The 26,963-nt window shown below is 32.5% G+C and overlaps 4 protein-coding genes and 1 long non-coding RNA gene across 6 annotated transcripts; 2 read left to right on the forward strand and 3 right to left on the reverse strand.

Moving 5' to 3' along the window:
- The first annotated feature begins 2,498 nt into the window (after positions 1 to 2,498).
- On the forward strand, positions 2,499 to 4,095 carry LOC146959104 (uncharacterized). The gene is made up of 2 exons (XR_015024809.1): positions 2,499 to 2,597; positions 3,647 to 4,095. It is a non-coding gene; the product is annotated as an uncharacterized LOC146959104 (long non-coding RNA).
- A 122-nt stretch (positions 4,096 to 4,217) lies between these two features.
- On the reverse strand, positions 4,218 to 5,544 carry LOC146959105 (putative carboxylesterase 6). The gene has a single exon (XM_085740614.1). The coding sequence runs from the start codon at positions 5,432 to 5,434 to the stop codon at positions 4,328 to 4,330; it is 1,107 nt and encodes a 368-aa protein (XP_085596740.1). The 5' UTR covers positions 5,435 to 5,544; the 3' UTR covers positions 4,218 to 4,327.
- An 8,783-nt stretch (positions 5,545 to 14,327) lies between these two features.
- LOC146959106 (uncharacterized) lies at positions 14,328 to 15,375 on the forward strand. The gene is made up of 2 exons (XM_085740630.1): positions 14,328 to 14,894; positions 15,030 to 15,375. The coding sequence occupies exons 1-2, from the start codon at positions 14,417 to 14,419 to the stop codon at positions 15,083 to 15,085; spliced, it is 534 nt and encodes a 177-aa protein (XP_085596756.1). The 5' UTR covers positions 14,328 to 14,416; the 3' UTR covers positions 15,086 to 15,375.
- Positions 15,337 to 19,028, reverse strand: LOC146959107 (transcription factor TGA2.3-like). 2 transcript variants are annotated; one of them, XM_085740628.1, is made up of 11 exons: positions 18,802 to 19,028; positions 18,583 to 18,659; positions 18,378 to 18,451; positions 18,163 to 18,261; positions 17,965 to 18,069; positions 17,791 to 17,850; positions 17,100 to 17,177; positions 16,930 to 16,996; positions 16,374 to 16,645; positions 15,864 to 16,100; positions 15,337 to 15,757 (listed from the first exon to the last, which is right to left on the reverse strand). In XM_085740628.1, exons 1-11 carry the CDS (start codon positions 18,864 to 18,866, stop codon positions 15,608 to 15,610), a joined length of 1,284 nt encoding a protein of 427 aa, XP_085596754.1. In that variant the 5' UTR covers positions 18,867 to 19,028; the 3' UTR covers positions 15,337 to 15,607. The 2 variants fall into 2 exon arrangements, with proteins under 2 accessions (XP_085596754.1, XP_085596755.1); XM_085740629.1 differs by having other exon boundaries at positions 17,112 to 17,177; positions 18,802 to 19,027.
- Positions 19,029 to 22,589: 3,561 nt separating this feature from the next.
- Positions 22,590 to 26,963, reverse strand: LOC146959108 (uncharacterized). Its single transcript, XM_085740631.1, has 7 exons — positions 26,397 to 26,963; positions 25,521 to 25,987; positions 24,659 to 24,842; positions 24,314 to 24,538; positions 24,095 to 24,211; positions 23,285 to 23,518; positions 22,590 to 23,071 (listed from the first exon to the last, which is right to left on the reverse strand). Exons 1-7 carry the CDS (start codon positions 26,451 to 26,453, stop codon positions 22,865 to 22,867), a joined length of 1,491 nt encoding a protein of 496 aa, XP_085596757.1. The 5' UTR covers positions 26,454 to 26,963; the 3' UTR covers positions 22,590 to 22,864.

Here is a 26,963-nt window from a genome sequence, read left to right on the forward strand (position 1 = left end):
CTTTTTGGAGTGATGCCTCAGTCATCGTGAGGTGGGTTGAATCAACCGTTTCTAACTTGTGTTGCACATGCTTTAATTTCTCTGCAAGAGTACTCTTCCTTTTATTAATGTCACCAAACACCTCTCTCTTGAATGTAGTCGCATCTAACCGAACATGCTCAAGATTCGCGGGTACAATATGTTCACCTTTATCCCAAGCTTTATAAACTACCTCTGGAAAATCTTTATGTGTTAGCCAAGCAGCTTGAAAGCGAAAAGGACGCACACGTTTAGCTGGAACAAAACCGACACCCCTTAAGAGGATAGGGCGATGGTCGGAATAATTCCGTGTTAAGTTCTCTACATAAGCTTCTGGAAAAGTAGTTCTCTACATAAAAAATTTGTTTTATAATTTTATTATACTTTTTTTAGAAGTAATTTGATTATACTTATTTGTCAAAATTTTTTATTATATCTATAACAAATATATTTTACTTTCTCTATCATGTATTGCAAAAAAAAAAAAAATTAAAGTTTCGTTGAAAATAAAAATAGAAATACTGTATTATGAAATGGTAAAAAATGATGAATTTAACTATTTAATAGGTAAAATATTATTGAATTCAATGCAAACATACTACTTTTGATTTCCTTAGCACTTGTTAGCATAACCCTAAATTTCATCTTAACAAATTAAAATAAATTACTTGAATATTTAAGAATACAATATGTCTTGGAAAATTCTTAAACTCATTTTTTTTGTGGTTTTTTTTTCTAGATTACCTTTGAAGAATTGTGACTAATTTACCCATCAACTAATTAAAATCAGCCACATAAGTAACCTTTGAAGTTTCCTAGATCTATGAATATTGTGTTTACGAGGATTGATTTTGTCATCAAAAAAGGCCAGGTGGCACAGCTTTTTGCCCGCTTGTTTTCCATTCAAGTGGAAACAATATTTTATTTTTTCTTAAGTAATGACACAGAGTGAATTAAATGGAAGTTAATTTGTGGGTATCACTTTACATATTTACTCATTTGAATTACTTACAATTATTCAAATGTCTCACCTTTTTTATATAAACAAAAGTTACGTGAGTTGTTGTCTTGTATGAACCAACTTCCAACCGAACCAACTTGTGTTATTAAAATTACAATTCCATACATATCCCACGTGAATTTAGTGACGATCGTATCAACCATGATTTGTACTTCTTCCAACCTTACGACTACGACAAAAGAGAGAAATATGTTATGATAGCATACTTGCAATTAATATTGCATAGGCAGTAATATATTCATCTTTTTCACTCGAGTTGGGGAAAAAATAAGTCATGTGGCTACTTGATCTTCAACGTGAAGTACAAGAAATAGAGGCCTCAACTTCCACCAGTTTGTTCCAAAAATAATTGAAATTGAAATAGAAATAGTTTCAAATGTGGGGGTTGAGGTTCAGTCATCATTCTTACAGGACTGGTTGCTGTTTTTCATTGTTCCACCAACCCCCAATGCACTTATTTTCACTCTTCAGTCTTCACCTTAGTTGTAAAAATAAAATCATTACTCCATCCAACTTACAATAATTGTCACTTTACCATTTTTTTTCTTTTTCACAAAATAATTGTCACTTTAGAATACCAATGCAGCATTTATTATTTTTTTTCCATTAATATACCCTTTTTTATTGAATTTCATCCAACTTAAATACTCCACTAACTACAATTGATAAGGTTGTTTTAGTAAATGACACTAATTTTACTATCAAAATCAACCCAACTAATCATTTCCTTAATAACCGTGCACAAACCTTAAACGACTATAATTTAGAGACGGATGGAGTAAGTTTTTAGTCTTTCTAATAAATCTTTTCCTTTTGACTGTTTGTTGGTTTTAGTTGTACCAATTTTGCTGATTCCTGTCCAAAAAAAGTTTGTTTATTAATATCATAAAAGTCGAAATATTTGCTTTTAGTTCTCATTATTTTGATGTTAACTCCTTAAAATATAGTTTTTTTTTAAAGGTATAATATATAGTTTATGTTAAATGAGTTCTTGTAATATGTATTGATTTTAATCTCTAAAATACTACTTCATTTTTATTTTTCAAAAACTAATTGAACATGAACCAAATATTAAAATAACAAGCAAAATTACTAATTTTTAGAAATTAAAACCGACAAAAAAAATATAAAGATTAAAATCAAAAAAATATTTTACATATATTAGAGGACTGAAAATCCATTCAAACCAAAAAAGTTACTTAAATACAATTACATAGATTTCTAATTAAGTTAAAAAATTACCTTCATTTTAAAAAAAAAATTACCTTCATGATAATGTATTGTATTTTTGTATACATATAATAAACTTATTTTAGAGGAAATTTATTACACTTTGTACCTTAGTCATTTTTATTTTTTTTGACAAGTTGCACCTTTGTCATTGTCATATACGGTATTGGGTTATTGGCATTTGAGCAAATCCACGCTTATAAATAGCATCCAAGCTAGGTATATCATTGCATTCGTTCTCTTCTCCTTCCCTACCTAGTTAGTTTTATTTAATATATACTATGAAGCAAGAAAATGACCACATATCATCATTTCCTTTGCTACCCAGGTATTTCAGTACACCACCTTTTTAACATATTCAAGCTAGAATGATTTTAAATGATCAACATATAAACTTCCAAATTTTGATTCCATAACAAAAACAAATTATATCATCATTTCTCCTCAAAGACAACACACGTATATAAATTGTTTTGTCTTCTGATATCAGTTTTATTTTATTTTTTAAAAGATGTAAGAAAGTAATCAATTCAATTTTTTGTGTTTATATATATAAGGAAGGATTCCCGTTTATAACCAAAATAAAATACTAGTATATATGAAAAGATCAAATTATTACATCTATGTAACACTTAATTAGTATATGTATCTGGATAGATATGGTTTTTCTTTCGTATTTTTGTGTTATGAGGTTATGAGTGCAGTGTTGTTTTATTTGTAGTATTGATACGACATTGTCGAGCTTCTCTCTTTGTTGTGTTGTTCGTTTGATTTAGATTGACAAATTAACTTCAATCTATTGCAGATTTGACGTCAATATTACAAATCTGGAAACATGAATATTTTTGTCATTTTGATTTTGTCACCTTTGTGAATATTTTTCTGTTTTATGCTATTAATTAAGATATTGTTAGTTTGTTCACAAATTCACTCATTTTAGCGTTAACATATTGAATATGTATTGTTTTCGACCTATTCTAAATTAATATATATTTTATTTTTAGTAAAATAAAGGGTTTTGCACTTCAAATCAACTATCCATTCTGTTTTTGTGTCGTCCTTTCAACCTCAACCTTGTCTTTAACACTTCATTTGTGTTGGTTGTTTCAAAATTTCATTCTCGACTACTTTAATTCAGACAAACAAAATTGGTTATGTTATAATACTTATGTGTTATCTTCTTGTGAATAACTTTAATTCCCATTCTTCTTGATGATGATGATAGTAATAATATTAACAATAACAATATAGAGAAATATTATCTATTCTGATGCAATCATTCAAATGAGAAGATTTATTCTGATTTGGATTCATGTAAAATTTCATGTGTGCAAAACCTTAAATTTGGATCTTGATGTATATACTTTAATTGTGTAGGAACAACGACCGAAAGTTATTATGAGTTGGCCTGGAACACTCATTTGAGCAAGAAAAAACAAGCAACTTAAGCAGATTAAAGGTTGAGGTTGTAAACTGTTTACAAACCTCAACCTCGAACTTTCAGCTAGATCAAGGGTTTAAGCTGAAGCCTTCAAGATGTGCTGCTTCAATGGTGTATCACCACTGCTTAGTGTGACATTGACCACGTGATCCACATATATAAAACTACAATTATTTATTTATAGTAAACATAAGATAGATTAATTAAATGACCAAATAGTGTCATTTGAACACTTTATTTGATTGTTATACAAAGTGTATATGAAAGATATTGATGGATTATTTTATTTCAAAAAACCTAGCAACTCAATTTGTGACTTTGGTTTTTGTAACAGTACTCTTTCACTAGGTTCAAACTTGATCACTAATGATTTATTACTTTCTTATCGCCTTAGCAAGGTTTTTTCTTTTGTGGAATTCGAATCTTATACTTTGGAAATAAGTACACAGATTCATGGAATCCTACTAAATGTAAAAAAAACAAAAATACTTATCAATAGCTATAATGTTATGAACACAATTTTCTTCAATATTTACATTGACCAAGAGTCCAATATGTACACCCAGCATACATTTTTAAACATTAATCAAGATCAAATAAAAACAGAGAATAATCAATCAAAGAGCCATGAATGATTTGACACAATCCATCATTTGAACAACTCTTATCTTAGAGACCTGAGATTTACTTAGAATCTGGAAAGCATGTCCAACACCTTTAAACACTTCACATTCAACCCTTGTACCTGTTCTTCCTAAAGCATCACAAAACTCCAAGTTCCTATCCTTCAATATATCCATCTCAGATATACACACCAACATAGGCATCATCAGTAGCTTCAATTCCTCCATTTTCACCAATGGATTACACCATGGATGATCACGATCTTCACCATATGGTAATGCCAATCGCCAATAAGTATCTGAAGCTGCTAAATTCAAAGCAGAACCAGATAATTGTTCCATGCATTTCTCTGATAATGTTCTTTCTTTTCCACCAAAAAATGGTTGTATCAAAATAAGACCCTTTAAATTTAAAGGCCTTAGAAATGCACCTTCACATGAATCTATCCTTTTGGCAACATTATAAGCTATGTTACCACCTGCACTATCACCTCCTAAGAAGACATTAGAAAAGTTGCATTTTTTAGTCCACCATTCAAATTCACTACTCTCATTTTGATATAAAAATTGTTTTTTCAACCACATTAGTGCATTTAAACCATCATCATAAGGTGCTGGTAGAGGATTTTCTGGTGCTAATCTATAGTTAACTGACATTATCAAGCAACCAACTTTTGAAGATAGCATAGCAAGAAATTCATGGTAGCAACTCCAAGCTGCAGAACCAACACAGAAACCACCACCATGAAAATACACTAACAAAGGTAGTTTTTTTGTGTTGGAATTTGGAACATAGAAACGTGCCCAAATGTTTGTAACACTGTCAATGATAATGTCTCTTGAAGTTACATTTATTTTTGGACATAGATCAGAAGTGACACATGGAACAATGTTGGGTCGTTCTATATATCCATCTTTGTGTACTTTAATTAGACCTTTAATTTCCTCAACAACAGAAGAACCTTGGTGTTGTTGATGGTTTTTACCATGTTGTGGGATAAGGTTTAGGTTTGAGGTAAGAGCAGTCATAGGTTTTGGTGATTGAAACAAGAAACAAAGGAATGAATGAAAATTTATTTGGGGGTGATTGGGTTTAGGCATTACATTTATTGTTTGCTTTATATACACAACACAAGGAGTGGGGGGCAAAAGTGATCAATGAATCTTTACCTACCAAAGTGGAATGTTGTAAATGTATCAACGTGAATTCACATGTGGTGGGTCATTATAATTCTCAAATGCGCCTCCAATTTATTTTGAGAATTCACATTCATCTAAGTGGAAAATGTATAGAAAATTAATCACATACTTTTCTTGTAGGATACAAACTCACATTAAATATCATAGACACCTTTTTATATATACCATTGAGTATATTCTTATATTTAGAGTGAGATTAATGGTTGATACTTTTCAACAATGCTTGAGTGAAGCCATCATACCTATATCAACTCCAGTTCTCCTATTAAATTGAACCGGACTCTAATACCATTTGTTGGGTTACGAGTAGAATCTAAAACGTTAGAAAAAGTGTCTTCATATTATACTTCGAACAACTAAATGACTTAAACATTATATTTTGATTCAAAACCCTAAAATATTGAATATAAAATTATCTCTTTTACATATCCTTTGTTTAACTCATTCTTATAATTTTATTCAATGTGAAACTAATCATTCCTATATCCCACTATTAGGTGTGTCGCTGTTAAATTACTCAAATAGAAACAAAATGAACATAATGAATGTGTGCATTGGATGAGCCACGTTACTGCATGTCATTCGCCAGCTGCTTATGTTTGACCTTTTAATCATCGATTGCTCCTTCCCTCCCATATTACTTGACACAGTTGACTCTGACACACATATCAATGTATATTTTTTATCTTTAATATCTTCAATTCTCTATTAGAAAAAATTACGAAAATTTAATATTTTAAAAATACTTATCGAGACGAATCCAACAACATATTACATGATATTGTTTATATTTGTATATTAGTAGAAAAATATATGGGTCATGTTAAGTCAATATTGTACATTGTCAAATAGGTACTTGAGTTTTGACTCTTGAGGTATGCAACTATGCTTGAGATTTTCATTAATATGCTTGAAAAAAAATCATAAACTATGTTTTTTTTCTCTCTTTTATTAAAAATAGTTTTTCCAAAGCTAATAATCTAAATAACTTTCATTTTCAATCTAAAAATAATTTTTTAAGTAAAAAATATTTTTTTTAAAGAAAAAATAACTTACATGCAAACATAACTAAAAAATCATTTTTTTAAAAAAAAAAAAAAAAAAAGTCTTGCTAACGAAGGTCCTTAGGTCATTTTTTAAGGTTTTCCAATTAAGAAATTATTCTTTGAAAAAGTTTAGCAATTCAATTTTCGATGCATTAAATACACAATTCTTCATAAAAATTTACTATTTAAAGTTTTTAAAGAGTGCTCCTAAGACACTGGTTAATGTTTCTCTTTAAAAAAATCTTAAACAAGGGAAAGAGGAAAAAAGCCTTAAAAACATTGTAGCATTACATTATTGACATTTTGAGAAACAATTGAGCTGAGTGGAGTGCAAACACTACGGGCTAACATTAGGCTGTCTCCCATTAGCATCATTTCAGGAACACAGTATGAGACAACTTTAGCAATTGATTGAGTTGTTGAATTAACAAAGCATTCTTTGGAAGTGATATGTAGTTTGTGGCATGTCACTTTGTTGCGTTATGAGGCCCTCATCTTATAGGTCAGAATACATCTAAATATAGAAGCTTTCTCTGGTCTTAGTTGCTTTTTGATGTCCATTGAACTTGCTCCTGTCACTCAACATTTGGGACTTCAAAATAAAGAATGAGAGATCGGTGTTTTATCTTTTGAGTTACATTCATGCATCTTTTAAACTACATTTCTATCTAAGTATTCACATCAGCAGAGCCAGTAAAAAATATTCTAGTGGAAAAGATGATGGGCCACAAGATAATTTTATTTAAAAATCAATGATATTTTAATAATTTCTCCAATAAAAAAATTTAAAAATTTTGGGTCGGATGGGCCGTGGCCAACCCAAGCCCTAATAGGGTTCCGCCACTAAGTACTCACATCATATAAAAATACAACTTGGATGTGTTTGGTGTTTGAAACAGAGAGAGTAAAAACAATGTGGAAGTAGGATTTTGTATTTGAGAAACTTGTCTATTCTATATGGTAGTAACTAGTAAGTCCTTATCTCAATGCAAGTGATATTTCAAAGGCTTAATGGTTTTTTATCCTTTATTTTTCGATGCTCGCAAAAATAGTCTGTGTTTAAAACAAATTTGAATATGTTGATCTCTCAAGTATCACATTTGTTGTAATTTTGGACTAGATCCGAAGTTTTTTTCCCCCAAAACATGGTAACTTTCAGCCTCAAACATGTTAACTTACTGTCCCAATTTTGATTCAAAAAAAAAACGCCAATTGAGGCCAATAATCACCATTTTTGTGACAAAAATAACTATTTATAGGGTAAAAATCTGAGTCATGCCAAAATTGCAACAAATGTAATACTTGAGGAATCAAAAAATTCAAATTTAAAAAGAATAATCAAACGCACACTTAAGGAAGCAAATATAGTAGCTTTTGTATTGAAAATTGTGTAATAAAATTTCTCAAAAGTCAAAAAGGTGTTATTTTTAATTTAAATTTTCCTTTTTTGGATTCCTTAACCAGTGCCCCGGGGGCACCGGTTAACAGGACCCACAACATATATTTGTCCTCGTGAGCTTAACTCAATTGGTATGGACAATGCATAAAATATGCAAGGTCCGGGGTTCGAACCCCGGGCACCACCAAAAAAAATTATAACATATATTTATATTATTTTTTCTAAATAGACCTCTTATTAATAATATTAATGTCCTTAAAAATAGAAGAATAGAATTAGACATATGTTATGTACAAGTGACATGTAGCAAAAATCCCTTTCATAGCGACTTTCATTACTCCAGCAGCCAAAGCCCAATATAATGACTCTTCAATGGCCCAAACACGGTTTTCTCCCTAAACACCCCCTCATATGAGTTTTTATTTTTTATTTTGGAAAATCTTAGACTCATAGGTACTACTTATAGTAATTTTGTCTTAAATATCATGTATTGAAATTTTTAAAAGTATATAAAATTAATTTTAATTGATATAAAATTTCTACTTTTGAGTCTATAAGTTCATGCTCAACTTGCAAAAATGTCAAAATTTATAAGAAATATGCCGTTACCGGAATTCAAACACCGGTCTCTCAATTTTTGTGTGTAAGTTTCAATAGTTATTTGTCATTTTAATAGACTTTTAAGTTTCTTAATGTGTGTCTCTGGGATAAGTCATGAAATCCTTTTTTTCCTAGCACAATTATAATACATTAATAAGCAAATATTTGATGATCCAAAATATTTGTAAATCTCAGCTAAATTCATTCTTTTTAACATTCAATCAATATAAATTTTATTTTTGATAATTTATTTATCCTTACTTAAAAAAATTGTTTATCCTTTTTTTTGAGCAAAGGCAAAACTAGTTCATATCATTCAATAATAAAGTGTTCAAACTAGACGGTACATCAGAGAAAATATGGGGGCTAGGATGAGATAAGGAAGCTCTAGCTATGTTATGAGCTACCTTATTTGCTTGCCTCCTTACAAAACGCACAAAAAAGTTAGTGTGCAAAGACAAAAGTTGTTTACAATAGAAAATAATGTCACCAAGTTCATTGTGGGGGTTGACACTAGAGTTCACAGCATCCACCACAATTTTGCAATCAGATTCGAAGACAACAGATTGCATGCCTCGTGCAATAGCTAGTTTGATTGCTTCAAGAAGTCCGGTAGCTTCCGCCTCAGATGGAGTGACTCTAAGAAACTCATAATTAGACATGCCAAGGAGAAAATGACCCATGGAGTCTCTAAAGCATAAACCATAACCCATGATAGAGTTATTGTTAAACAGTGCGCAGTCAACATTACATTTAACAACTGTCAACGGAGGCTTCTCCCACAACGCATCATGTGTTATTTCTTGCATCGGATTTTTTGCCTGTTGCATATAGCTCCATTCATAGAGTGTGTCTCTTGCTCGATTAATAACCACAAGCGGCGGTGTATCAACATTGTCCCAAAGTTTGCTATTGCGACATTTCCAAAGGCTCCATAGAGTCATAGCTGCCAATGCCACTTGAGAACTGGATAACCTGTCAAAAAAAGTGAACAACATAGAGGGAAAATCGCTGGCAGTGAGAAGAAGATCACGAACAAGATTATCTAGCTTCAGTAATTTCCAACAGCTTGTTGCCTAATACAACAATTCCATGAAATGCAGCTTAAAAAATATCATTATTAATATATAAGTATAGCTCAGCTGACAAAAATGTTGAAATTGTTAGGTCAAACGCTGTAATCGGAGTTCGAACCCCGACTCTTCCACTTGGGTGTGAGTTTTAATGGCTATTGTCATTTTGTCTATCTACCAAAAGAAAAAAGAAATCATTAATATTTTATAACATTAGACAAAAAAAATTAAGGGGTATAAAATTATAAAATTAATGACAGATAATTAAAATATTAAATGAGATACTTGTATTTATATTAATCAAGATCGAAGATACTCCTTTTAAGAAAAAGACCAGAGATTTTTTTGACAAAAATAAGTGATACTCGTTCATTCAAAATGATAGAGTACATCGATACAATACAAATTTAAAATCGCTGAAAACAAAAAGGATGAATTTGCGAACAAACTCACATCATCCATGTTAATAGCATAAAACCGTAAATTACCTATGCCTACAAATATTACTATATTCAAGTCCCCAGAATACTCATGTCTGGATATGCAAACGTTGACGATACAAAAGTCATTGATTGAATTTGCACTTACTTAAGGTTAATCTTTCAACATAAATCAAATAAACACTACACTAAAATGGAAAATCTACATCAGACTGCACAAAGACGGAAAATCAAAATAAATAGAGTCGTGCAAAGACGACAAAATCACAAAAACAAAGGAAATAAGATTGGAAATATGTAAAAATCACTTATTCAACTAAATCACCCCTCTTTGATAAATGAAGAATAAAAGAGGTGACGGCTATGATTTAAGAAGAAACAACAGAGAGAAAAACTCAATTTCCAAAAAAAAAACCTCGGGATATTGTTCAATTACTAATCAATCAAAATACGATCCCATGACCTTAGCTCAATTGGCAAGGATAATGCATAATATATGCAAGGTCTGGGTTCGACTCTTAGACACCAAAAAAAAAAATCAAAATACATTTACATGTTAGATTTATTACGGTATTTTAGCCCGATTGAAAAAGAATTTTTAAATGTTTTTGTGTGGACTCAAGGATTAGTCTAATAGCAGTCCAAAATGTGTTTAAATTATGAGTTTTACTTTTCCCATCCTGTGGGTTTCCTCGCGCACCCTATTTTTTTACATTTTTACCCCTGGTTCGGAATTCGTTTTCCGGAATGAATTGTTAACGTTTTTCAGATTTATCCGAATTATACATGTTGGAATGGTCTTTTTCCAGAACTTTTTCAATTTTAAGCTTTGAAGTTCGTAAAATTATTGCAAATAAACATATAAAACAGAAATAAAAGACAAAAAGATAAAAATAACTCAATTTATTGATATTTGAATAATACATTACAATAATGTCGAAGCTTTTTACATAAGAACCTAAAACTATTTCTAGGGGGTAAGCTATATTAGTGGCTCCGGCTGATGGGACATATCAGTAGCTTCACTGTTGGAGGGGAGACAGGGGAAGAGGAAATAGGAGGACGGGAAGAAGAAACCAATGCCCTTGGGCCCCATTGACTGTTCATACAATCTCTAAAAATTTCCAAAGAGACCTGTTTCTATGAAAGGCCAACGATGGAAAACCATGGTTGTAGAAGGAAGAGGAGGAGAGGGTTATAGAAGGAAGAGGAGGAAAGGGTGGGAGAGAATGGTGTGAGAAATAGTGTGGTTTGGAAGGCTATTTATAGGGAGAGTGGGTCAAAAACGGTTGCGAGGCCTTAAATGTAGTCAAAAAACGTGGTAAAACACGTTTTCTTGACTTGACCCAAGACCAAAACAATTGACAAATGTGTTCTGTGTGGTGCAGACCACCGGCCAAATGATTCTGATGCAGTTCGGATTTTATAATTCGGATTACACATGCATTTCAGATTATATAATCCGGAAAAATATGATTCTTGTTGAAACAAACAAAACTTGGTGCTTTCTGTAGGGTTAATAGTGGTTCGGATTTTATAATCCGGACAGCCTCATCATAGGATTCTTTTGTATGGACCACATCACACCAAGAGTTTATGTGGTCCACAACATCCAAGGACCTCTATAAATACACCATCTCTGGTTTTCAGCTTCAATACCAGCAAAACACACAAACACACCAAAGAAAACCTTGCAAATTTTTGTCATTAAACTGAGGATCTTTCTCATGCGGTCGCAAATTGATAGCTCTCTATTTGACCGTGTCCGCGTGATGAAGTTCCTCCGCATGCTGGCAAAAATATATAGATACAAAGAGGTTGCTTTATATTTGACTCCAAAAGAAGAGGTTCTTATGAACTGGATCATGTCGGCCTGCCGATCGTAACATGTCAGTTGGCAGGCCGGCAAGATCGATTTCAAAAGCTCCTTTTCGAACACCTTCCCAAAAGATTCATCATTTATGTTATTATGGTTTTTTAAAACTTTTTATTTGTCTTATGTTGCTTCTATTTATGTTATGTACCTTTGTTCTATTATTTTTCCGAGGCATTCGCAACGAAAATGATCCAAATAAAGGGTCTGGTGCACTTCGGATTTTACAATCCGGACCACCTTCATGCATTCCGGATTATAAAATCCGGAAACCCTCAGTAATGGTCTTTTTCCAGAACTTTTTCAATTTCAAGCTTTGAAATTCGTAAAATAAATGCAAATAAAAATATAAACCAGAAATAAAAAGATAAAAAAAAAACACATTTTATTAATATATGAACAATACATTACAATAATGTTGAAGCTTTTTAAGCTTATTACATAAGAACTTAAATCTAATTCTAATATCCTAAGAGCCTAACCACTGGTATGTGATAGGACATACCGGTAGCTTCCCTGTTGGAGGTCAGCCAGGGGAGGAGGGAAGAGGAGGGCGGGAATAAGAAAACAACGCCCCTGAGGGGGGTAGGGGGTGCTCAAACTTATGTCAAGAACGGCCAACCTAAGAACCACACTGACCCACATGACCCCCAGATGAACCGCACTTATTTGCAACGTGGTTCCATCCTTATTGACCGTTCATACAAACCCTAAAAGTTTTCAACGAGGCCCTTATCTATGAAAGGCCAACGATGGAAAACCATGGTTGTAAAAGGAAGAAGAGGAGGAGAGGGTAGGAGAGGATGGTGTGAGAAATGGTGGGGTTTGGAAGGCTATTTATAGGAAGGGTGGGTCAAAAAACGGTTGGGAGGTCATAAATGTAGTCAAAAAACGTGGTAAAACACGTTTTCTTGACTTGACCACCGACAAAAACATGTGGTGCAAACCACCGGCCATGACACTGATACATTCCGGAAAATAAAATCGGGAATACACCTTTGTTTTCCGGAATATATTTTTCGGATTAATACGATACTGGGGAAAAGCTTCAGCATTGGATTCTTTTGTGTGGAGACATTAATGTAGGTTTAGACGGTTACAACCACTAACACGTTTTCATTGAATGTACTGATGACCTAGGACTTGTTTTAGGCTATAAATAGGATTTCATCTTCAACAAATACCTTCATTCTTCACTTCACCTCTTTTCTTCCATTTTCTTCAATTTTTTTAGTTTTTTAGGGGTGTCGGTGGTGCCATGGTCATTGTTGACCGTTCATATGAATCCTGCAATTGCATTGCAGCTTGTGTGGGGTTCATATAACGTTCAACAAAGACCCTTGACATCAAAGAAAGACACAAAAAAGCACATAACAATATGGTCCGGAGTTCGTTTTTCAGAAATCACTAACAATCTGTTCCGAATTATATAATCCGGACCAGAGGTATTTTTCGAAATTTTGCAGGGCGCGCGAGAAGGCAGCAGGGTGGGAAAAGTAATACTCTTAAATTATAAGGATGCATTGGAATACATATTGGGGTCTAGGATCCTAATTTTTCTAATTACGGTGGATTGGAAAAAATATTGCCCCTCCATATTTTTTTTAAGGAGCCCCTCCGTATTTTGTTGTAAGTCGTTTTGACATTTTTACACATTAAAAAATGTAATTAATTTGGTATTTGAAAGAAAAATTATGTGTGATTTTATATAATCATCCTTCATTGCATGGGAAAATATATTAAAATTGAAAGAAGTTGAAGTAATAAATGGTAAATGGTATAATAGAAAAATAAACATTAATAATGTATTAGGATGATGGTTCTCTTAAAAAAAAATCTCAGTTGTTTCAATTGGATGCATTGGTATTGCAAAGTGATATATATAATAAAAGATAATAAAAGATAGAGGAGTATATATTGGCATCTTGACTATTTGCATGAGTCACGTATTTGCCTTGTTATGTTTCAGAAAGAAAGTGCCATAAAAATCATACCTATATCAAGTTAAAATTAGTTCCAACAATCCAAATATTAGCATGTAAGTTTGACCTTTATATTGTTGGTTATGAGAATTGAGAAGTGATCCAACACCAATAAGATTCTCTTGATTGCATCCTTCCTATTAGTTAAAAATTAAAACACAATCATCCCAATTTTAGAAGCAATACCTACTAAATTGATATTTAATGCTAACCCAAACCATAAGCATGCATGATGTAGACTTAAGGTGAAGAATAATGACCATTTATGTCACTAAAAAGTAACCATCAAAACTCTTCTAAATTTTGATCCATTAGATTTGGCCATAAAGATTCAATATGACAACATATCATACTAAAATTTAATAAAGTACTCAAAGAGCAGACACTTGCTAACGTACGAAATTGCAACATATTCTTCCAACTTGGAAACTATTGGATGTGATATACTCATACATAGATTGACCACTATCATGTATCTCTTATGTTCCTCAATTATTATACATAAACCTCATAATCCATTTATTTTGATGTCACAATTCATAATTTCCTTGCATCAACCCAAGCCCAAACTTAAATTTCCTAGGAAAGGTTTATTAATCTTAAATCTTGTCATGGAAATGAATTCAAATCCTAGTGTTTGGTTTGAGACAGAAAATGAAGATGATACTTTCTATGCTGAGATTAAGAGGCAGATCCTGCAGTTAACATCTGAAGACCATGAAGATTTAGTTGAAACCAATAGTTTCAAACACATTGATGTTACAAATGATGGTTCAAACAGGTCAATTTACAATTATAACAATGCAACAAAACCTACAAGAAAATTCTATTTGTGGGAAACAGATAGCTCTGGTTCGCCACCTATTTGGCTAACAAATTTGTGGAGGAATGGTAAAGGTACTGGAGTGTTCATTCCTCAAGTTTCATGCAAGGAAAATCAAAGACCAGGTACAATTTTGATCTCTTATTCATTAGTTTATTTTTTAAATTCACAAATTTGTAAATTAGTGGTTATGTTAGTTTTTGACAGTTCGAACTACTACGATAATTGTTACTTTGCTCACTGTTGTGATTCTTTTGCAGCAAGAATGAACAATAGGACGAGGAAAATATATAGACCAGTGGTGAATAAGAAATGAAGAAGCTTATGCTGTGGAGATTTGTATTTAGTGAAATTTGAAAACTGGAGTTTTATCATAATATAGCTTATTATGATTTTTCCAAAGCAAAAGTGCATGAAAATAAGGGAGAATAGGTTGTGAAAAACTCTCGTGATATCTATGTAAAGATAATAATGTTATTATAAGAGAGAATAGAATGAACTTGTAAAACTTGTTTAATGCAATTTTGTACATATTCTTGATTGAAAGAAAGAAAAGACACATGGAAGTACAGATATTAAAATTTCATGTGTCAATTTACCATATAAGAGTTGGAATGATATATCTATGGCAATTAGTTTCAAGCGTGGCACTGTCACAACATAACATCCCCTTGAATGTGATGATATTCACAACATCTATCAATAGTACTGTTAAAAACTTGTACTAGTACATATCAATATGTAGGTAGTTAGATCAGTAGTTAAGAAAAACAAGGTTTCTTATCAATGAAGTCAATTATTCGCCTACACTACACACTAGTTATGCGTGTCAATTCCTTTAGTATTCTTTAGGACATGCTGACCATAATGAATTAAGAGCTCGAATTCGCGAAATGAAATCATTTATGACAAGGAGAGCGCGAGCAGCTTGGTGCGCGGTCAAAATTCGACGCAACTGTTGCAGTGTTTGTTGCCTCAAGAGATCAGCCTAAGAAAAACAATGTTCACAAGATTTACAATGTGATCACACTCAATTAATTGTGGAATAAAATAATGTTGAGTGATCAAGATCAAATTGTCTTAAGTTTAATTACCTGATGAATGAAAGTCTCTAGTGTGGCAAGCTTGGCCATTGCAAGAGCCATTTGGCCCATGTACTCAGCAACATTTCCAGATCCAGTGGATGTGGAGGATAGTGTTTCTGAAAGAGATTGTTGCAATGCTTCCATTCCTTGAGATAAAGCATCCTCAGCTTGCTGAGAAGAATGCTGCAGATTGTAGATCCCCATCAACTGCTGATCCGATAACGGCTCAAGGTGGTTTCTAACAATCTGAATCTCAATATGAAAAAACAAATGCGAAGAGGAAGGAATAGTTATAAAGTGTAAATAGTTACTAGTCCATTTAAGTTAGTTAATTACTTAGTTTGTTAGTATATAGGCCTGATATAACCACTTTATAATAATCTTTCCTATTCATCCCAAAATACAATTTCTATTTTACTTTCCGACACTTTTGAAACTTTTCACTTTATAATAATGCTTTCTATACAAGAGCAGCAAATTTTAGTGTTAAGCTAAGATGGTAAATGAAATCAAAATCACCTTAAGAAGTTCGGAAGAACGGAATCCACCGAGCCACATGAAACATCTTTCTGCAGGTGTCTTCCACAACCCAGAAAGTATGTGAAATACATCAGCCTTTGCAGCTATGCTCTTCAACTTGTATAATTCATCATAATGTGACATGACACCTTCAACAAGAAGATGCAGTTCATTATCGCCCATTTGAGAATTTATAGCTGATCTTATGTCATTGATTAGTCGTTGATGCTCATCCACCCAACGAGCATAATCCATATCAAATGCTAATGCACCTGAAGGTTTAAAATACTTCATCAGTCACATACTCACATTCTCTCCATAATTAATTTGTAAAATGCATTCTTAATTCTCATGATGCCGCATGAATTTAAGTGTCCATTGATCATCTATTTTGTTGCTTACCAAGAATGATTAGTTCTAAGGAAATGCACATCATAAATTGCAGTTAAAATATCAAAAATAATAGAGTAATTTATATTTGAAAACATATATTAGACACAAACACCATGTTTCTACCACTGTGAAGGAAATGAAACTCAAGGTTGCTTCACTTCACCTGAATTACTATTTCCAACAATTGAATGACCATGATCCGCTGGAACTCCGGTTGCAACAAATGCACCCTATAGGGGAAAAGCAATCCATGGAAAAAATAAGTAGAATGACAATAAAATTATATTGAGCAAACCAATTTTACCAAATGAAAAATCTTTGAAGTTGTTGGACCTGTTGACGTACTTGTTGAAGCTCTTGTTCTATTTGAGCAAGCCTAAGTCGACTGTTCTCCAATTGTTGCACATATGCCTATTCAAAACCAAAACATATAACTTAGTCCAGTAATGCTATATCGTACGAATTTTTTTGTCACAAATGCTGAGATGTCTTCCTATTAGAGAAAGGTCCAATTAAAATGTTTTATCAGTATTTGAGTTACAGCGTCGTGACATAAAACAGTTCAGAAATTATTGAGTTATGTATACGTCTAAAACATCAACATTATGCAGTCCCTTTGACAGATTAAAATATACCAGAGCAGGAAGAAAACAAAATTTGTAGTCAAATTCAATGCAAAAGAATAGCTTTTCCAATCCCAAAAGTCAAATTAGATGATCATTTATGAAAAATGAAAGTATTACATTAACTTTTGCATCTTAATAAGTTATAAAACACTCTTGCCTTATGTCCTTGGCCATAACAATTTTTCAGAAGGTTTCTTATTTAAGTATTACAATACTACTTAATAAATGTTTATAAGTTTGTAAGAACTTGTTAAGTTAACCCGAAAAAGAACATGGAGCTGGATAATTAAGCTCTCTATTCGACTAAAAACATCAAAGCAGAAATTAGTTTAAATATAACATACAAACAAGACACACACACAAGACAAATCATAAGTTAGGAGGATCAATGCAATTACCTTTTTCCTTAACCTACTTTTCCTTGCAGCCTCACGATTCTGCATCAGCCGACGAAGAGCCTAAGAAAATGTAACCCATAAATAAATGTATCAGTAACAGAAATGTAACATAATTTAAATTTGAATTGGATAGCACAAAGTCACAATAAAAGTGGTAGAAAAAAAATCAACAACCTTGTGCTCATCAGATTGACCCTTAGTCTTGCATTGATCCTTGGATTCAACAACTACAAGAGCCTCATTTCCAACACCATTGCACCAAGACACGGTGGATAAACACTGAAAAATAAGGACATTACCACTCTTCATACATCAAATGTATACATAGATATTGAAATAGTGGGAAAAGATCAAAAGACGGTTGAAATGTACTTGGTTGTTTTTATCATCATTGTCAAAATCTTCTGTTGAAGTATCTTCTGTCTTTTGACTGTTATCTGCCATGCCTGAAGAAGAAGCTGAACCAATGTTCTATACAATACACAACATTGAATCAGATAAGGCTGTTAGTTTTACACAAAATTTAGATAGAGAGAGAGAGAGAGAGAGAGAGAGAGAGAGAGAGAGAGAGAGAGAGAGAGAGTTACAGTATTGAATGTTCCATACTGCAAGTTACTTGCAACAACAGTGACATTGTTAGACTTTGCACCAAACACATAGCCTGAATATGATTAAAAAAAAAGTGAAATGAGAATATTGACAAAGAAGGAACTGTTATATATATATATATATATATATATATATATATATATATATAGAGAGAGAGAGAGAGAGAGAGAGAGAGAGAGAGACTTGAGCTTAAATCAACAGCATGGTGATGTTGAGGATGGAAGAAACGCGTTGGATTTATGTTGAGTTCATCATCTCCCCTGTTTCAAAACAGAGAAACTCTGTTTTACATTAACCATTTTACTACTACTGCTAAAAAATGGGAGAGGGGGGTAAATAGTAAAAAAAAAAAAAAAAATAGTGAAACAACTTTGATTTTGAGCATTGTGTAATGTAACTTACCTAAGCAAGAAGGAAGAATGGGAAGAGAATGGTGAGGTTGATTCAATTGTGTTGAAGTTTTGCATATTTGTTTAGGAAAATCAGACACAGTATATATGTATGTTTAGGAAAACATGGTCATGATGATGAGTTTTGTGATAAGCAAGTTGATGCAAATTGCAGTTTGTATGCATAAAAGGGTTTGATGATGTAACTTGTCAAAAAAAAAAAAAGTTCAGTATATACTTAATGCATTCATCAAGAGTTAGGCTAACACATGCCATATTTGTAAAAAATAAAAACATAAAAAAAATATTTGCAAAAAAATGTGTCATAAAACCCGAATTCGATTTTTGTATGAAAGAATTATGAAAAATAGTGTCCTTGAAATACTTGTTTAGAACTCAAAAGAAGAAACTTTATTTTTTTGAAATTGTATATTCAACACGTTAAAATTTCAAAAAGGAACTTTATTTACATAAAATTTATAAATTATTTCCTCTTTTTTTTTAAGTAATAAATTATTTCCTCTTTTAAATCCTTAACAAATGTTTTAGGATACTTCTTAGCGGAACCTAAAATTTATTAAGGGAGATTAGTCACTTTAGTCATTGAATGGGAAAGGAGTCGTCACTTTACTCCCTGAATGCAGATAAATTGCAAAATAGTCTCTGAATGCAGACTTTGTTAGTCAATTTAGTCCCTGAATGCGGACTCTGTTAGTCAATTTAGTCGCTGAATATAGACTTCGTTAGTCACTTTACTCCTTGAAATTGATCAACAGAGTTTACATTCATGGACTGTATTGCAATTTCTCTACATTCATGGACTAAAATGACTACTCATTTCTCATTCAGGTAATAAAATGACTAATTCCCCATTTATTAAAGTATACTTGATTGAACTTTGTATTATGAGAGTCATTTTTCTCTTAAGAAATTAAGATCATGAGAGTCCCTCTCTCCAGAATCCTAGGGTTATAGGTGTGGTCTTTTTATGTTACGAGTTGTGAGATCTGCAAAGTACAGTACTAGATTTGATAAAAATGGATCCGAGGAAGGTTAAACAATCACTGCTACCTCCCTCCCTCATGGACTCATAATCATATAGCTGTTTGTAATAGTACTAGTAGTATCATTTTGATGATAAAAAGTAGTACTATAAAAGATTTGGGTATGTTTTTGACAGTCTTTTAAAAATACTTTATCTTTGTTATATCATTTTTAAAAGAGTTTAAAAAAAGAGTTTTGCTAACCAGTGCCCTAAGGGTAATGGTTAAGGAATCCATTAATAGAAATTATGTCTTGGAAATGCAAGCTTTTACTTTTGTTTTAGCAATGATTGCACAACTTTTTATTGCAAAGTTACTTATTTTAATACTCTAACCAATGCCCCAAGGGCACTCATTAGCATTCTCCTTGAAAAAAATCAAATGAAAAATTGATCTGATGGTCTGAATAGATTCTTGTAAAAAATCATTAAGTATTTTATGATTTTGCTACAATCTTTTATAATAAGATTTAAAAAAAACATTTAAAATGAAAAGTTATTTTGAATAGTTTTTCATACAAATCATTTTTAAAATATATATTTTTGAAAAAATAAATGATTTTTATTAGGACAAAATCATATCTATGTCCTTGAATAACAAAAATACATTTTAATTTATAACATATGAGCTCAAACTAATCATCTCCTTAAATAATAAGCTTAAAATGATTTTTATTATTTAATTTGTATCTTTCTTTTTCCTTTTTATCCCTTTTTAGATTTGTAACTTGTTGATTTAACCTTCTTTTTTTGGCACGTTTTTTTTTCTTTATAAAATTTGTCTGACACATATTATACCGGAAAGTCTAGGCTCTTTAGGAATCTAATATCATTTTAGCTTCTTCTAAAAAAAATAAGCTTAAAAAACAAAATCAGTTGTTCAAAATTAATAGTTTATAAAAAAAAAATTGAGGTTAATTTCTTAGGTTGTAGTTCTTATTCAACTTAAAATATTGATATCTTCGATTGCGTGCATGATTTCACACGTAAAAACTTCATTGGTTCACCATTTTGTCCTCTTCAATTAATAGTAGGCAATGCATAAACAGTGAATATTGAGACTGATAGGATGTGTGAGGAGATTGAGACAAGTAACAAGGCCAAAGATAAAGGTTTTCAATAAATGTTCTTCTGGGTTCTAAAGATTATATAGTAGAGTTTTTTCTTTTTCTTTTAGATAAGCTTAGATTAGAGTTAGTTAGTGAATGATTTATCTTTGAATACACTAATGTAAAGGTAAAATCAAGGATAAATAAATTTGTTCCCGTGAACATAGCTCAGTTGACATGAACATGCATTATTATACGTAGGAATTGAGGTTCGAACTTCATACACCTCATTTATTCTCTTTGAAAAGTGTGAATTCTAGTAACTAAGCTATTTGACAAAAAAATAAAATCGATAATAAATTTGAATGTTTTTGGCAAAAATAAATAAAGTTGAATGTCAAAATCCGTTTTAGAATCAAAAACTCTAATTTATAATTTCAAATATAATCAGTTTTAAAAGAAAAATCAATTTAACTGGAACAGCTAAAGATTGTAAAATTGATTTTACATCTTTTGAATTAATCTAGTGTATGTTTCTTACATTGTTTGCAAAACAGAATTTGATGAAGCAAAAATCCACACGTAGAAGATGGTATTTAGAGCTTCTTAAAACATCTAATTAATTTGAAAACAAGAAACCAAACACAAGCTTTATATCATGGATAAATGAATCAAAGATTAATTCGTTCTTATGAAAATATGAAGGATTTATATGAATATTTTTGTCGGAGATTAAATCAGACCCAGAGAAAATTGTGAAAACTAAATTGAATCTTTCACTGTTAAAGTAAAAAACTTTGCTTGAAAGGCACTTCATGGCTCTTGAGCTTGGGTTTGGATAAACCATAAGCAATAGCAGTGCAATAATACAGTTTGGTTTTTGTTTTGATTTGCATAGCTGAAGCAGCAGCATGTGTCAGAACTCAGAATCAGCAGAACGTTGTGTGTATATGTATCTTTACGCTAATTCTGTACCAAATCGGCTCAACTTAGAAAAGCGTATAAATATTAAATACTGCACTTTTTCTCTATTTATTCAAACTTACTTTTCTCTTCTTCCAGGGTCAGATTGCATTTATCCTTCAAGACTCAATTCTAATGTCATCAATAAATATCACCATTAAATTAAACTAAATAAGTATAAGGAGACTTATTGATTCATGTAAAAATAAAACTTATGCATCATGCAACGATATATTTTATTATTTGTGTACTCAAGTCACTGCTAGACAAAGCTAAAAAATGGTTTTTTACTTACAACAAGTGTGTTAGACAAAGCTTAATTTTGATCATCCAATTTAATGAGTTGACAATCAACTATACGACCTGACATAAAAATAAAAACGAGAAGTCTAATCGTTGTGAGTCTTCAAAAATGAAATCTTGATCAAATTATTTGGTGGATGGATTAGATAGATATGGATTTCGTGGACCATATTACCACCCTTAATTAATATCCAACGTCGCAAGAGTCACCTCGTATTTAGCACAGGTCACAATGCTAGTTAAATATAAACACAGCTTTTTAACGATAATTAATGCATCAAAATACATAATTTACAATTTCAAATGCATTTAATACACAATTTTTCATTAAAAACTTACTATTTAAAGTGTTCAACGAGTGCCCGGGAGCACTCGTTAACATTTCCCTTTAGTTTAAAAAGAAATGTTGCTAACTGTAATAATGGAATTATAAATACATCTTAATAATGTAACTGTGCTTTTATTTTTTGTTAAAAATGAAAGAAACTGTACAATTTTGAAGTTTATCTATACCCATCCATCCCTACACACCAAGCCATGAGGTAAACATGACCTTTTCACTCATCCAATTCTACATTGTTGATTACACCACCACCATAAACCTTCTCCTATTCCTATTAATTTAACACCAAATTTATATGAAAATATGCTATAGATACGATCTACACAATGGATAAATAAACTGTTGTAGAACAAAAGAAAACAACACATGTGAATCCTCATATAGAGGCGTTTTCTCGTATAGGGTCATCATGGAATCGATAGTCCCTGGCTCGAGCACTCCTATATTGAAGTCGGTGATGTAGTGTCTCAGACATCTGGTTGAAAAATTCAGCATCCCATCTTTGAATCAATAAAGGGTCTTCTGCATAGCAAATATATATCGATGTAACAGCACTCTCCACCACAACCATTGCCAATCCAACCTGAAAACAAAGTTACATATTTCATTTCATGTTCACACAAGAAAAATAACTAACTTAATGCATGTTTGAAATCACGGAGAATTTAACAAAATCACCGTGACACTGATTTCGTTGAAGCTCTAAAGTATAATATTTACAAAAATCATGGTGGGATTCTATCAAACTAACAGTCAATTCAAACGTGTTTAAAGATTTAAGGAGATTGGAACTTACCAAAACCATACCCATGAGCATGGATGTGGAGCCAATCATAATAACTCTATCACTCCATTTAACCCACGCCCAAACACCAGCACAAGTTCCAGTTATCAATCCACCAAAAATGGTGCCCATTAGCAAAACAGCACCTGAACAATCATATGCCACAAGTGCCTCAACCCCAGTTGATTGGAATAACTCCCATGCATCTCTAGCCGAATTGTTGAAGCTTTTACCATTAACAGCTATCTGTAAGTGACATCATATCACCATTAACCATGTCATTGTTGTGTAAGTTTACCAATTACACGGATCATGCAATATCGGTGTCCTATTAAAAATCATGTTTAACGACAGACCATTAAAATCTAAATTTTAATATTTTAGCCTATATATTCTTGATCTCCTTTTTAATTATTAGACTATTCACGATCCGATCTACTCTCTTTATTAAGGCTTTTACAGGTATTTCCCACACAAGCCCAAATCAACTTAGGTGAGATTCATCGTCTTTCCTACAACTGACTATACAAACATAAATGTATTTGGTTTTGTATGATAATAAACTGATTAAAATAAAACAACTCATTTGCTTTCCATAGGTAGCACTTGAAGTCATATTTGATCCTCAATTAGTCTCAACAACCACTTAACTCGTATTTTCCACAGTACCTCCTTTATAGTAAGGAGTAAGGAATACACCCAAGTGAAAATGGCTGAAACCAAATATGATGCTGCCAAGAACTTTACCCGACAAATTCTTACACATTCCTTCTCAGTAATTATCAGTAGTTAGACTATATAAAAAAATCAACAATCTGGTACCTGAACATAGGCATATTTGTTAAAAAATCGAACAAGAGTCTCCACAAGATGAAAGAGGAAATCAACACAGCAAAGCAAACACTCATTGTTGCCAATCTTTGACCTAAGTCCACGTATCTGAAAGAAAAACGAATATGTTGATAAAAGAAAAGAAACAGAAAATTCTCTACACATACAAAAAATGATTTGAATTTGTCACATACGAAAATGATTTGTTACCTCCCATCGCAGTGTCCTGATAGCTGCAGTAAATAATGAGCCATAACAAATGCTACCAAAAGATGTTGTTAAAGCATACTGCAAAGATTTCATTAAGGAGTTAGCAGGAATTGAAGCTGCCTCTCTACCACCATGAAGAAGAACAAGAAACACCATCCCAGACACTATAACATGCACAGTATTACAGAGCACTGCACCTGTCCAAAATAAGCTTACAGAGAAAACCTGTAAGCATGAAATGTAATAACAGCGTCATCAGATGAGGAAAGCTCAAAAAATCGATCTACTTCCATAACCAGTCCAAATAAGAACATACAGAATGAAGAGCAAAACTTGCCACCTCACCACAAGAAGCCACCAGCGTCCCCCATCACTCAAGTTTGAAGCCACAACACCTGCTGCTCCAAATGACCATAAGGCCATCCATAAAAGCACAGCAAACATGAATGCACACGACACTCTCATGACCTCGGGAAGATTCCAAACCATCTTCACAGCTTTTTGCAGAACCAGCATCGTAAATGGAAGTCTGGAGAAGAAAAGAAGCCATGAGGATTGGAACCATCGTAGACAAAAATAAAAGAAAGAAAGAAGAAAAAAAACGGGTCAAGAAACCAAGCCACAAAAATTAGGAACCTGCAACATTCATCTACAAACTACAATAAATGAGAAAGTATGCATAGAGCGGGAAAAAACCTTAAGAAACTGAACTAACCGCTGTTTATTTGCATTTCCGTTGGCAGGAGACTACTAAAACTTCAATTTTGGGGGGGGGGGGGGGGGGGAGTGAGAATACATTTGAACTACGACGTATGTCCATTTGATGCAGTAAACATAGAGAACAGACCCACTTCATCATCTTATATTAAACTAAACCCGTATCAAGAAGTACATTATTGACTTTTATAAATGTTTGGATTAGCGGTGAGTTTGGCAAAATCACGATGAAGCTTAAAGTGTAAGTTTTATTAAAATCATATGACTCACCATAATTCTATCAATCTCGCCGCCAATCCAAACATTGCAACTTGAAATTTATTGGCTGACTATGAAAAATCAAGATTTTGTGTTCTAAAAGAACAGGGAATTGATGAATAATTGAGATGTTTGATACAAAGCACCGATCAAATAATATTATTCACTCTAACATATTCAGGGCCAATCGCTTCTGCAATCCAACACAAACATATGATTTCAGGGCAAATACCTGTCTATGACGGATATAACATACAAGAACTGAAGAGCAGCTCCAACAGCGAAAGCAACCCCCCAGAAAATCTGGTTAGTCCAGAAACACAAAACACTTATGACAGCCAGATAAGTGGTGAGGATGTGAACAGAAACTTTCATCATTTGAGTAGCCTGGGAACCCAACAACAACAACCAAGTCCATCCAAGAACAGTCCCAATTCCACCAGCAGCCGCATAAAGCGGCCAATAAGTTTCGGTTAACCCGGCATGATTCCCGGTAAGACCAGGAGTGTACTTATCAATGTTCAGTCTATTCTCTTTCTCAAACCTATTGAGACCAAGAACCCCCAAAAGGAATCCCAGTGCAATCAAATGAATCACAAATATTCCTAACCAGAAAACATCATGCCACCGCCGCGATTGTTCTGCCGCCACCACCATTTCACTGCTGCCGCCGCCACTTCTCCTGCTCCGGGATGCACTCTATCACCATAAAAAGCAACCAAATTTAGAAATTTTAACTTCATTTCTGACTCTTCAAGAAACCAGGTCAAAGAAAGTCAATGACAAAAATGAAAAAAGATAACTTTTTTGCTATTCAAGGGAAATTGGGTGACCCCAAACGAATAAAAATCTGTTTAAAATAAAATGATCAGTAAAAGTGATAGTCTTTTTCTATTGCTATATAAAGAATAACAATGATACACGCAGTGAAGTGATGAGAAGGAAAAGCATATTAATTCCACATAAAAATACTAACTTTACTAACATTTTTCATTCTAAAAAAACAAGGGTACCCAGATAAAGCAATTAAAATGATGCACATAACATAAACAAATATTATTGGGTACGGTCCCAATAGAGAAAAAGAGTGAAAATGATGATTCATAACCTGAATGGCGGAAGCGAAGTCAGAGGAAGAAGAGGAAAAAGAGGGAGAATCCATCATTGGGAATGGAGAAACATAGTGTGTGAATGTAGAATAATAATAGTAATAGAGAGGAATGAATGGAATGGAATGAATATGGAAAAAGGGTGGAAAATGAAGGAAAACGTAAGAACCAAGGCGAATAAAAGATTAGAGAGGAGAAGGTCAATGGGTTATGGTAGGGTGATGGTGGTGGATTAGTTTATTAATTAGTATAATAATTAGGGTTTTGAATAAGAATAGTAGTAGTAATTGAATTGAATTGAATTGAATTGAATGAATCAATTAAAGTGTGAAAGAGACATGAAAAATGGGAAGGTTGTGAGAAAATGGAGAAAAAACAAACTGAAAGTTAACGGCTAACAGAGTTGAGATGGAAATAGTCATGAAGGAAGCAGACAAGAGACAAAAAAAGATTGGCGTGCGCGGTAATTTCCTTCACAAACCGTCTTTATCGTTTGGACTTTGGCCTTTTCACAAACTACTCACTTTTTCACCCTTCACAAAAGGTGAAGATTGAAGAACTTCTAA

Source organism: Medicago sativa, chromosome 1, assembly GCF_051527215.1.
Source record: "Medicago sativa cultivar Bolivia chromosome 1, Bolivia_mono, whole genome shotgun sequence".
Taxonomy (NCBI): domain Eukaryota; kingdom Viridiplantae; phylum Streptophyta; class Magnoliopsida; order Fabales; family Fabaceae; genus Medicago; species Medicago sativa.

What these genes read in the sequence shown, in the direction of transcription:
- LOC146959105 (XM_085740614.1), bottom strand. Translation starts at nt 5,434, where the DNA reads ATGCCTAAACCCAATCACCCCCAAATAAATTTTCATTCATTCCTTTGT.
- LOC146959106 (XM_085740630.1), top strand. Translation starts at nt 14,417, where the DNA reads ATGTATCTCTTATGTTCCTCAATTATTATACATAAACCTCATAATCCA. An exon ending in CAAGGAAAATCAAAGACCAG is followed by an intron (nt 14,895 to 15,029) that starts GTACAATTTTGA and finishes ATTCTTTTGCAG; the next exon opens with CAAGAATGAACAATAGGACG.
- LOC146959107 (XM_085740628.1), bottom strand. Translation starts at nt 18,866, where the DNA reads ATGCAAAACTTCAACACAATTGAATCAACCTCACCATTCTCTTCCCAT. An exon ending in AGTATGGAACATTCAATACT is followed by an intron (nt 18,262 to 18,377) that starts GTAACTCTCTCT and finishes TGTATTGTATAG; the next exon opens with AACATTGGTTCAGCTTCTTC. An exon ending in GTTCTTCCGAACTTCTTAAG is followed by an intron (nt 16,101 to 16,373) that starts GTGATTTTGATT and finishes ATTGAGATTCAG; the next exon opens with ATTGTTAGAAACCACCTTGA.
- LOC146959108 (XM_085740631.1), bottom strand. Translation starts at nt 26,453, where the DNA reads ATGATGGATTCTCCCTCTTTTTCCTCTTCTTCCTCTGACTTCGCTTCC. An exon ending in GACGCTGGTGGCTTCTTGTG is followed by an intron (nt 24,539 to 24,658) that starts GTGAGGTGGCAA and finishes TCATGCTTACAG; the next exon opens with GTTTTCTCTGTAAGCTTATT. An exon ending in TCAGGACACTGCGATGGGAG is followed by an intron (nt 24,212 to 24,313) that starts GTAACAAATCAT and finishes TTTTTCTTTCAG; the next exon opens with ATACGTGGACTTAGGTCAAA.